The 13,620-nt window shown below is 31.1% G+C and overlaps 1 protein-coding gene and 1 non-coding gene across 2 annotated transcripts in view; one reads left to right on the top strand and one right to left on the bottom strand.

Moving 5' to 3' along the window:
* The first annotated feature begins 251 nt into the window (after positions 1-251).
* Positions 252-318, top strand: Smp_tRNA_00157_Pseudo_TTG.1.1. Its single transcript has one exon. It is a non-coding gene (tRNA).
* Positions 319-13,258: 12,940 nt separating this feature from the next.
* Smp_144870 (hypothetical protein) overlaps positions 13,259-13,620 on the bottom strand; it is a gene marked incomplete at both ends in the record, with an annotated part of 12,659 nt that continues 12,297 nt past the window's right edge. The window contains one exon of the mRNA XM_018795265.1: positions 13,259-13,375. Coding sequence (XP_018646990.1) covers positions 13,259-13,375 — 117 coding nt within the window. The remainder of the gene's footprint in view (positions 13,376-13,620) is intronic.

Here is a 13,620-nt window from a genome sequence, read left to right as displayed (position 1 = left end):
GGAAATAAATATACTATCAGATGTAAAAGAAAAGCAACTAAATATGATAAAAATGTTCATCAGAACCAAATGAATTCAGCGATATTAAACAAGATGACTGGTTGAATTCCCTTGGTATTGTTTGTTTGAATCTTCCCATTGATGTTTAGGACTTCAACTGGTCAGTCTCTTATTGGCATATGTGCATACTGTGCGTATAGCCTCGATATTGCCTTAATTCACAAGCATTATAAGCAAGTGGCTATCAGGACTCAGTAGCTGAGTGGATAACGCGATTGCGTTTGAAGCGGACGGTACTGGGTTCGAGTCCCAGAGTGAACATCAACTCAGATACAGGTACATCCAGCTGACGAGCACCAAATAGGACGAAACGCGCGTCCTGGATTCCACTGCTAGCCATTATCCATCTTTGCTTAAGATGACTGGTTGTTTATCCTTCGTTACAACTTCAAGAAATTTCATCCATTTTACTTACCTTAAAATATAATTATCTCTACTATATTACAGATAGCATCAATTTATTATGGTCAGATGAATGTTTTTTGATCAGCATCCGATAAATTCGTGCTGATTAGATTTTAAAGATTACTGAACTAGCTGGAATGCTCTAACTGTTCTAGACAACGATATGGGTATGTTTTGGGAAAGATTTATACACATCGTATAGAAGCCAGCTAAAATATGTTGTACTATCCTAATTATCATCATCGCATTTAAAACCAACGATTAGTCTCTAAAAAGACTATTTAAAAAATACCAAAATTAGACTAGTATAAGTATTGAACTTTAGTTCATTACATATAAAGCATGTCATTAATAACTGTTATATAAACCAAAGGCGATTCATTGTCCAAGCTTCACTAAATAAGTCATATGGTTGAAAGTACCTGATAAGAAGCCAGAAATGTAAGTTTTCTACTCAGCGCTAATCATTGCCAAAACAAACTTGTTATCTTGAGTGAATATTAGAAGAACCATAGACTGTCATCTAGTGATATCAGAAAAGTGTACCCTCCCCCTATTTTAATCAAACATAATTATACCTTCTGGCTACAAAAAGTTAATGACAGAACTTCAATTCCCTAACGCCGATCTTTAAGAAGGCAGTTGACGATGAAGAAAATTAACAGCAGGATAATCTGTCTTAAAGCCGGAAGCAACTATAGTAGTTTTCGAAATTTGACTGAGCGTAAATATTTTCTCAGTAAATCCAAGGTCATATAAGAAACACTCCCTATTTCCTTTCGATTTCTTGTTCCTAGTAGATCAGTGCTTAATGCTATCTATTCACCTCCTTCTTCTGTAAACCCAACTAAGTTTTTAATGAACTATTTCGTAATTTCCTTTTAAGCATTTTAATGAACAATCAACAAGAATAATTTATTGCTATAACTTTCCTGCTTTTATTGTGATGGTGATTTAAATAGGCTTCATAAAAACGTAGACATAGATTAAACAATTTCTAATAATGCAGAATCACTACTTTATTATTATTTCACATGGATTTTTGACGGTGAAATAATACATTTATTTTTGCTATTGAGTTAGTGTCAAAGATCAAATTATTAATATCCTTCTCTAAGCCCACAGTTCAATCAGTCCCAACGTAGAACCTATGCGTATGTACATCGTTTCAAGTTGTCATAACCCATTGGCACAGAGAGATAAAGTGGCCAGGCTAAATCCTAGGATGGTAGAGGTAGTAATAGTATTGGTGGCAATAGGAAATATTGGGCATCGAAGATGCGACTCGAAAAGAAAATATAATTTAATGAAATGAAAGAAGTTATGAGCAATTTAGAAGCTTAGCATTCCGTGGAAAACAGAAAATAGATGCAGCTGTGCCATTGCAAACGATTGTGAGCCATGTTATTTGAAGTACCTAACCATTGTTTACGACAATCATGCGAACCTCAACCAGGTATTCTGTACCTATTAACGTGGCTAAGTCAAATTTTCATGGACTTCATGGACTGATGCTATGTTTTCATTTGGCCGCCCCTAGCGAACACACAGTTGGAACTTGTTAACAATAACGGTTTATTTAAAAATAGATGTACTACTCCTATACTTACAAAACCATTTCAGTTTTCTGCTAGTTTTACAGATCCTTGTATGTTTGATCCAAGTAAATTTGATGGGATCCCTTCAGTAATTTTAGATAGGCTCTAAATGCAAGTTGTTCATAAACACAAGAAATATAGTTATTTTTTATGCTGACAATATGTACAAAACAATGTAATTACACCAAACACTGATATAGTCAGTCGTTTGATAATAATGATCTTCCCTCTAAACTACCCAAACACTTATTTTATTTCCCCAATGATACACTGTTAGTTTTTACAAACATTTAAAACCTGATTTCATTTTGTTTGTTCCCTACTGATAGTTTTATGATAAAATAATCAAATATTTTCATCATTAATTAAAATATAAATCACTACCTATCACATTAATCAGATAGACAAGAAAGTTAAAGAACTCATTTTCATTTCAGGACAAATAAAAATAGGCTAAAAAAAAAGAAATAAAAACTAGTCAACCTAATGTTCACTTAGTAACTCATTCGAAAAATGAAATATTTCAATGCACCTATAAAGAGTGAATGTCAAAACTATTTAATGTATACACAAAATAAATAGTAATATTAATAATAATCATTATTATTATTAATACTATTACTACTGATATAAAAATATTCTTAGTTAACTAATTAGATGTATGTTCTATCATTACGGTCATTAATGTTGATTCTAATTAAATGAAATTATGCTAATAATGACAACAAAAGTTACCTTATTAAAAAGATTTAAGCGTATCATGATAAAATTGACAAATTTTCTTCGGAAAGAAAAGAAATTAGAATTTTCATATTATTATCAGGTTGTTTTTTTGAAAGGGTACATACTTTCATATGTTTATTCATTGTATAATCTATGATTAATTGAAGTTACCTAAATTCAATGATTCCTAATGGAATGTGCATAAATTAGATATAAATGTAAATAAGAATATTTCTGAATAATTAATACAATAATGAAAATAATTGTATAAGTTTATAAAGTGTTAAACAGATGAGTGATGGAGAAAAATCAGTTCATTCTTTCCATTTTTTAAACAGTCTTTTCACTTAAAAAACTAGTCAATTGAGAAAAGAACAAATAAAATAATTATCAGTATTGAGGATTTGTGGAGATTGTAATAGTTTCACATTTAAAATCACGTGTTCGTATATGAAATGGAAGGTCCTGAGTTCGAGTTCTGAATGTGAGAATATAAATGCGCTTTGCTGAGGAGTCCTATACTAGTGCTTTCAGGTTTTCATTAATTGGTCTGTTATGCCCTGATAAGGTTAATGAATGGTAACTTTGAGATCTATTTATGAACTCATACTATGCATACATTTTTTATCGTATAATTGTTAAATACCTAAACTATTCATATTCATGTTCCTCTTATTATAAACTTTATTTCGACTTATGAACTATTATTATGTGATTTACCATTCTTGAGTTATCCTTAGTCTATTAATTACTATCTCTCACATTCACAGCCACATTTAGCTAGATCTTGTACAAATGTTATTTTCTATTTCATTGGTACGATGCGGTCTGTCTGTTTGGTATATAAACTCAGTGTGTTTGAAATATGATGATTCATACCGCAGAGGCTGTTTTGGACTTAACTGGCTGGGCTAGGCAGAAGCAGGATCGACAAGTACTCTAAACTGCTCATACGGTTTTTGTGTATCATTATTCCAATCGATAATTCGCTGCTCTCTGATTGGCAGTCTTATCATGTTCATGCGTTAGTATGACATCCATTCGAGTACAAGTTATAACATGATCTAACTTAGATCAGGTGACGATTTGAACTGTTAAAATAAAAAATGATCATTTTATTTATTTAAAAAATTTGTATTGGCATGCTCAGAAATGGAATAAGATGTACATAAATTATCTAAAGTATAAGAATTTTCATAAATCTATACAGACAATATATGATTTCAAGTATGAAACCCATTTCATCTACTTAGGTATGATCATTAAGAAAATATCACTAGCCGTCGAGTAAAATTTAAGACTAAATTTTGGATAAACAAATTTAAATTCATTTACTGAAGGTGATTTGATTTTTGCTACCGGTGTCAAATGTTATCATTTTCTAAATTACTTTGCATAAATACAAAGTTTTCATCTCTTATAACTAAGTGGTTCTTTTCCTGTCAATCTATAACATATTTTGTTCTCGCCTTATCGATACGGTTGGATATGTTGGTACTTTTAAATCCTTTTAATTTATTAGTTTCCAAGACATGAATCTATACATATACATATCAATGCCAAGGTTGGACATAATAGTTTCAAATAAATTGAGCATTAGGTAAAAAGTTAATGATAAATAAATTCTTGTGATATTCAAATGAATAGAATATGGTATTTCTGATGTTTAACGTATTAATGTAAGTTACATTTTCAAAGTAAATAAATAGCCAAAATAAAATTAATACAACTTTTATTAAACTTTTATGTCAATACGAAACTAATCAGTTGCAGTCCCAAACATTACTAGGAAGGTTTAAACAAACAATACATAAATGAATTAGACTTCACCATATTGCACAAGCTAGTGTTTATCTTAACTCAGTATCTGATTGGATAAGGTGATGGTTTTTGAAGAGAATGGTACTCGATTCGAGTTCCGGGGCGGACTTCAACTCTGAGATGTAGGAACGTCCAGCTGACGAGTTCCGAATAGGTCGAAACGCGTGACCTCGATTTCAATGTTAGTTACCATTCATCTTTCCTTACGAGTTTAATTCGTATAAAAGAGACTAAGAATAATATTTTTAGTGCAATCAATATTATAACAAGTTTGAAAATGTCAACGTCAAGTTATTTTGGTCAAGGTTATTCTGTATTTCATATCACTATGTTAGTTTGTGCGTGAGAAAAATTTTATACAAAGGTAATATGAAGTAGTGGGGTTGAAATTGAGTGTGTATGTGTGTAAATTATGTGTAAAATGAATAAAGTTCAATATGGTTATTTGAATGGATAGTCAAGCCTTCTTTCCTTCTGGAGGCAAAGAGATTTAGCAATATATGAAACTCTTCGGCTACTCGCCTCTCTTGATAACTGGAAAAACCTTCCCGAATTACTATGACATATTCAATATCAATTTAGTAATTATTGAAAACAGCATGTATTGCTACTGCTGATTCAACCTATAGATTTTCCAATTCTACAGATTTATTAGGTCATTTTGTGTAATTTATGTGCTTCTTAGCACGGGTCGAGATCTCACAAGAAACTCTCTAATGTAGAAAGCATCACAATTGACACAACCCATTCTGTAGACACGAATTTTCGTGGATGTAAACGGGATCTCATTTTTTATTCCAAACAAAGCGTTTTGTTGAGTGTTTGTTGTTTGATAGAAAGTTTAAATTCTATATGTTTTCAAGATCCGTTGTAATTCTTGTATCGTACCTTGGTGATAAATTAAAACCATAGTATCAATCCAAGATCTTTCATTAGAATAGTTATTCAAAGAAGGATAGTTTCGTTTTAATGTTTTTAATGATATTCTTAGGAAAGTTATTAAATTTTAGGATACTCATTATATTATTTTTTTCTTTTAACCTGTCCTCTGAAGGAATGATCTTGGTTGCTCTTCTGAAAAGATTCAGGCCTAGGGAAATTTTTTCACTCAATCTATGTGCACATTTATAATCAATATACCGATTTCACTGTGTCAGTTTTCGGTTTACGGTTAGATTTAGACTTCCATTAGAATTTCTTTTAACTTAAATGTTTGAGAATGAGAGCTTATCATATTTATCTTCGCTGTTGTAAGTGAATTTGATGTTTTTTGAGAACGCGTTTATTCGTTTGGAGAAATTTTTTAATTAGAGTTTTTTCTAATAATGACAAATGTGTCATTTAGATATCTGAGACAGAAGCATAGTTAGATGGTACCGGCGTAAATAAGCGATTCAATATATATATATATATATATATATATATGATGCTATTAATGTCACGAAATTCCTTTCTATGACTGAATTTTACTCTGATTTCACTATAGACTCCACTCACTATATGGACTACTAATGTATGTTTTAAACAATCTATTTTCTAATCCCTTATCTGGCTATCAGTTCCTAATCATGTCAACTACCTCCGACGACTTAACATATATATTTTACTTGTCTTACTAGCGTTTTATGCACTACATTCTGCAATCGACTGATATGATCTCTAAACAAAATTTCTTTTATACATGAACCCTGACGATATAATTTCTTCTTGAGCATTAAAAATTTCAATGTATAAATATTATCTATACCACTACCTATAAAACTGATTGAAACACAATGAGTTTCAAAAAATCTTCGTAATATTTGACGAATATGAATTTCACTAGAACTATTTGGAAACTATTGATCGATTTTAGATTTTTAAAATAAAGTACTTCCCAAATTTAGAATAGAATAACTGAAGCTGAAAATTATCCTAATGCACTTTCATATATTATTCAAATTCAATTATATCTTGTAGATGAGAAATTGAAATCATATGTCGATAAATTAAGAATATAAACTAGTTAACTAGCTAATTCTCCCGGAAAGTTTGAATTAGATATAATAAATCTAGAAAACTTAAACAAGGTATATCAGAACGAAAAAGAGGATTAGTATAAAATATGTGTGGTTGAAATATCGTTGTTTACTTACATATCTTTTATGAAAGATATTACTACACAATTGATCAACAAAAAATTATGCTTCTCCTCATCAGCGCGCATCCACGATCCCGTATGCGGGACTCGAGCCCAGGACCTTCGGTTCGTGTTGAGTAGAGGTAGGTATTTACCTCAGATAATGGATAAGTGGTTGCACAAGATCACGGTTTGGTTGAGGTTAGACATTAACACAGTTGGATACTGGCTTAGTGGTCTAGAGGTTAAGCTTTCACTCACGAGACCTAAGGTCCTGGGTTCGAGTCCTGTTTGCGGGGTCGTGGATGCGCACAGTTGAGGAGTCCCAAACTAAAATGAAACACCCGTCCAGTGCTTCCAAGTTTCCAGTGATGGTCTAACATACATCGATTCATGAATGCAGCTATTAAAATAACTGCAATCTCCAAAAAACCCAATTATAATGAAAAATTATGAATTGTCTATACTGGAACTCATTAAACACAATTAACTTATTTCATCTGTATAAAGTTATTCATGTTTTCTTAGTTTAACGTAAATCCTAATACAAACTGAGTTACATTTGAGTACATCTACAAGTTCACATGTATCTCTACATTTTCATATTACAACATCTTGAAATATCTCATCAATTTATACCTATGGGAGTGTATAAAAGTAGTAGACAACTGAATATTGTAGTAATCATAGTTAAGTTCAATCCTAAGAAGTCAATAATACTCGTAAATTTTAAACAATTTGTAGCTGGAAAAAAATCGCATAAAATGAAAAAAAAGATTTATTTTATGTCTTAGATACTGTTTTTTTTTACTGTACTCCTTATAATATGTTGATTGAAAATGATTTAAATAAATACCTTAGAAACATCTCGATGTTATTTATAAAAAACAAATACTGTCTGAATATTTATTCCTTTTTAATTGACTTTGATATTAGAAGCGGTAAATTTCAAAATCGATAGAATGTTAATTGCTAAGCTAATTTTATGCATTACTTGATTGATCAGATACCAATTAACAAGAAATATATAATGATGCCTTATGTTTAACCTTTAATGTAATTTTATTCAAGGCATGATCCGTTCAGTTCATTTATCAAGATTGAATAGTATTTGTTTATTATGAATAAACTGATATAATAAGTGAATATACATATATATACATATTTATATATCCATACCTTTCCATCCTATAAATATATTTTTAAAAAATGTTTCCAAAACATTTGTGTACTAAAAGCATATGGTATATTTCTTGTAAAATATTTTTGAATTTCTAAAAATTTAAGAAAAAAATAAAATACATTCAACAAATAACATTGAATACTTCAATTAATTTGATAAAACATTCAGTTATACTGTAAAATTTCAGTCTATACATCAATTAAAATCTAATTATTATCATCAGTATAAACCAACTAGTTAATCAATTATAGTTTAATTAATAGATAAAAATTTTAATTGTTGAGATCATGAGTCGATTGAAGCTAGACCACGATGGGAAACCTGGAAGCACTGAACGACCATTTCGTCCCATTGTAGAACTCCTCAACAGTGCGCATACACGATCCCGCCTCGTGAGATTTAAACACAGGACCTATTAGTCTCGCATGTGAACGCTTAACCTTTAGACCACCGTTCACCATTGTCTTCAGTGAGTTGCTATCTCAAAACAGACCCGGTTGAACTCCACTGGTCACTTCTCACTGGAACTCCAGGAAATACCTTTTGAAGCCAGTCACCAGTGAGCATATGTTGATTAATATCAGAAGGGTTTTTGTGGATATTACATTAGATAGATAATGTGTATGTCTATGACAATCTGATATTATTATTATGTTACAAAATTTTAAAAAAAATGGTTTAATATATTAATAACAATCGAACATGATAAAATTAACTTGATGACAGTTTTCATTCATATACAACTATGAAATATTTGGTAACATAACGAGAATTTTGTAATTTTTTTCGAGATAACTCAATTGTACACTGTTAAGATGTCATGAAGATTCGTGATTCACAGCTTCAAGTCGATAGTTTATTCATTGATCTAAAATTTAGACACTAGACATTTACCCGTTTTGCATTCAAAATAACATTTATATGAAAACTGTTGATGTAAAACCAACATTTTGCACATTTTTGCTTGATTTGTCAAGTAATGAAAGTGTGTTAGTGGTATTGGTCAGTTTTTCAACGTGTGCTGTCCGATACTGGAATCGACACGTAATGGTAGTTCTTATTCCTTAGAAATTAAAGTCATCTCAAGATTATTCACGTGCATTATTTACTTGACATACATCCTAATGGCCTTATGTACCAATCAATTGTCATAACACTGACTTACGATTTTGTTGTACCTACTTCAGTTTGTGGTCCATTTATTAGCGTCGCTAACCTTAATATACACAAAAAAGAGCGTCTCAGAAAGTATCTGTACTTGCTAAGTAAATTTACTGAGTATTTAACAGAGATTTGCAAACTCACCTCCTGTTATTCGCTAGGAATATTTATTTTTAATCACTAAAAGCCAGAAGAATATAACATTGATACAATTCACTTTGATTTGGAATTATCAGATTTTAAAAAAGCATAATCCAGAATATTCAATACCAAACTGTAAAGTTATCTCATCTGTTCACGGTTTTCAGTCAATTTTTTAACTGAAATAAGTTGTCTGATGAAATTTTTGCATTAAAGATTACAACAGGGAATAGTTTGCAGTACTCATTACATAATCATGCCACTGAATTAGCTAATTTGTTACTTAATCTCTCAAGCAGAACAATAACTGTTTAGCAGTAAAAAATCCTTATTTTCCCCTGTAAATCATATATATATTATATTAGGAAAATTTCTGAGGATATTATACTATTGAATGTAACAAGTAGTTTAGTATTATCAAATGGTTGAAATGTATAAAAAGGATTATGGCACTTCTGAAGTTATTCAATTCATTAACAACTGAGCAACGATACATACATAATTTCCATGATAACAATCTGATCACAAGCACAGTACGTTTTGTCATAACGTAACATTTTACGCATACATTATTGAACAGGACTGACAATGAATTGCTACATTTAATATTGATGCTAATTTCCAGTAAAATAATATATATATATTAAAATAATATATATATATATATATATATATATATATATGGCAATTACAGCTTTCACCTATCGACAAAATATTTGGCTGGGAATATACTTTTATCCATCCTGAAAAACCTCTACAAAATTAAGGTTTTACATGGAGAAAAATTAAAACGGGAAATATTCGTGGAACTCGTTGTTTCTCGCTTTTCTACATGTCCTTATTCTTCTTTGATCAAAACTCAGACGGATAACATGGAAGGCTTGAAATCTCGATTGTCTTCAAGAAAGTTAACAATATAAGCTAAACTTTCTTCCTACATCATTCATTCTAATAAAGTTGAAAAAAATTCTTGAGGTAGGGCCAATTCGTTTTTGATGAGAAGAAACTAGCAATTAATTTGGTTTTGATGAACAGATTTCTTCATGTATAACAGGAAGTTCTATTTCATCAGAGTAATCCTGAGGAAATGTAATACAATTTCCCATATCCAGACGATCCTTCTCAAAATCAAGATTAATATGCATCGATTTAGAATTACAAACGGCAAAATTATTCGTACGATCATTGAACGAACACATTCTATTTATTTTCACTCACAATAATTTAAATGGATCTTACACCAATATGTAAAACAGTCTAATCAGCATAATACTTTACATGTCTGAAACTCAAACTGTACTTGCTTTGACTGTAAAACACTTACCTTATATCGAGAAAGCTCACAATGTTGAAAACAAACTTTTAAGAGTCCATTTCTAACCTTGAATACATGAGAGCCTGTCATAGTCTAACATGTTCCCTAAGTTTAGTGTGAATATCTTCATAACCAATGTATGAGCATCTGAAAATTCATATGCGTTCAATAAGCAACTGCCCAATTCCCGACTGACTCAACTAAACACAAAAATAATAATAACTAAAACAGGGAGTTTTAGCACCAAATAACTCACGCAGATTGATAAGGAATAACCTAAACAGTAATTATTTGAACAATGACTTAGTTGATTAATCCAGTTAATCATTAAAGTGTTCATCTTACAAACCTTGGTCTATCATGTGAGTTTAATAACTCTACTTGTTTTGTATGGAGTTTAATCTATCATATAACTGAATTCTATTGAGATAGATGATAAAAAAAATTATTAATGTTTACTGACTTCATTGGCGTTACATATAACTAATGCAGTCCTCTTACTGATGAAACAATTTAGTAAAATGTGTTTCATTTTGTGTTTTATACCAAACACTAAATGAATTGAACTGAAGAAGCGTGAGTAATCAGCTTGTAATTCTGGAAGTTTCGTTAGTAAATTAGTCTTATCTGGTATTGAGTAACCATAGTTTGAGAGTTATCTTACGATAATCCAATACCGAATTATGCAAATTAAAGTATGTAGAAGTTTCTCCAAGAAATTTCCAAGATGTAGTTTGACCTAAATTTGATGAATACATTGAACTCCCTGGAACACGGGTCTTTATCATCTCAATGATAGATTGACTAAGTATTCTTTTAGATCTGCTTCAAATTCATTTGATTCTTAGTATAATAAGACGAAATTTTGTGAATGACATAAATGATTTAGCACAAAATTTTGTTACAGCTTCATAAATTAGCTAAATCTCGATTGGTCCCTAAATGATAAACATTGGAAATGGGTCATTCTCAGTTGTATGATACCTTTATCCACGTAAACATATATATCAGTGAGGATTCACTGTTGAAATGATTTAATCTAATCAAGAAAAGAGTAATAAGGCAACAAGCAATGCTACTGTACTGGACACTACTCGCAAGATTGTTTGTAAGTAGTATGTAGCGGAACTTGGCGTCAAAGTTTCGACAATTGTCAAACGGAGTGAAGAGTACCAATGAATCGAAATCAGAGTTGGGAGAACACTTGAGGACCAGACGGCTCAGAATGCAGAACATACCGAAAGATACAAATGGATGATTGAAGGCTATGTATATGTAAATACTTTGTAACATCCAGAAGCTATTATACGTTCCTCCTGCTACCAACGTGTTTTACACTACTTTCATTTTACTTTAAAAGCATGATTCAATTTACAAACCAATTGAAATAATTTTCTTAGAATTGAGTTAATAATTTACTTTGCCGAACTACGTACTTCTAATAACGGAGTATCAGTACAGCTCCTCATTCCCAAAGGTATGTGTTAGAACAAACGTTATTTGTAATTAAAATGGTTTTATCAATTTTAACCACTATCGACAAGTTACAGCTGCTGTTGCCTCACTGATGCTAAAACCCAAATCAAGACGTTTTTGCTTCACCACACAATTTTTAACAGCTGTAACCATATTTATGCCAAACTAAATTATAAACTAAGCATATCGACTTACACATGACAGATTTAATTACTGGTCATGCAATTAACTGCTTGATACAATAATCCAAGTATTCCACAAGAATAATTTTTGAGATCAGTGTGAAACGTGGTCATTAAGTGTAGAAGATACTCTTAAGTTACTAGTATTTCATCACAAATGTCTTAGAAATACTACCAGCATCTGCTGGAATCACCAAATAAGTTATAGTGACGTTAGACATAGGGTATTAGGAAATGATGGTAAACCAGTAGATGAGGTTGTGAATCTTCACCGACTGAGATGGTTGGGCCACGTATTATACATGCTCAACCACCGATTACCACGACGCGCAATGCTGACTGGTGTTGGAGACGGACGGAAGAAAGTTAGGGGCGGCCAAACCAAAACGTGGCATCAATCCTTGAAGTCACTAACTCCTAGTCTGAGTCATGTTGGTAGATGTAGACCACTTGTTAGGGGTCCGCGCGACTATCTTAACCGATGGTTGGAGAATCTGGGTGATATGGTTTAGAATCGAGCACGATGGCGTAGGTGTATACGCTCTTTGTTTTCCCTTAAACCATGAGATTAGAATTATTTATAACTAATCTGTTTATATTAAAAACAATCTGATTTACTAGCAAAACTTTCCATAAATACATATTTACACCGTTATAAGTAATAAATAAAAAGGCAGTTTGTTCGCAGACAAATAACAACAAAATGAATAGTAAAGAGATAGTAGTAACAGTAATAATAAGAATATTAATCGAATAATCATTAAAGACAATAGTAATAACCTGAATTGATCACTCCTAGTGAAAATATTCTACACAACTAACAACGAAATAGTAACGAGAAAAAAACAAAATAAAGAGAAAATCATTACTTTGAAAAAATGAAAATTAATCAGTGTCAATATGAAAACATAAGTAGATAGGTAGTTAGTATCTTACATATGTGTAAAGTGTATGTACAAAGTGTAAAAGGTATAACCATACACATATGACATCATATCACGAAAAAGAAAACCGCCATAATACTGAAGTCAACGAATTATTGCAGTAAAAGAATAGATTTTAAGGATTTATGTGCTAAACATTTCCAATGCGAATTTGCCAAGCCAATAAGAGACCATCAAAACCAGATGAGAAGAAATTGTGAACACCTTCATTCGCCCATGCAACACAAGTTACCATACGAGAATGACCCTGTAAACCAAGAAATGTTTTAAATACAAAATATTAATAATTAGAACAAAGTTCGAAATATCGATTTTGTTATACAATATTTTTGTATTTTCATAGTTGAAAGCGGCAGCTAGTGTAATCTAAACACGACGGTAAAACCTGAAATAAGGCGATCGGAAAAACTACAAAATCCTAGAATAAACAAAACTGACCTATCCTTAATAGCACAAAAAAAAAAAAAAAAAAAAAAAGACAAAAAAAAAAAA

The sequence above is a fragment of the Schistosoma mansoni genome, assembly GCF_000237925.1.
Source record: "Schistosoma mansoni, WGS project CABG00000000 data, supercontig 0180, strain Puerto Rico, whole genome shotgun sequence".
NCBI classification, from domain to species: Eukaryota; Metazoa; Platyhelminthes; class Trematoda; order Strigeidida; family Schistosomatidae; genus Schistosoma; species Schistosoma mansoni.
The sequence above is the reverse complement of the archived record's forward strand: the minus strand, read 5'-3'. Positions and strand labels throughout refer to the sequence as shown.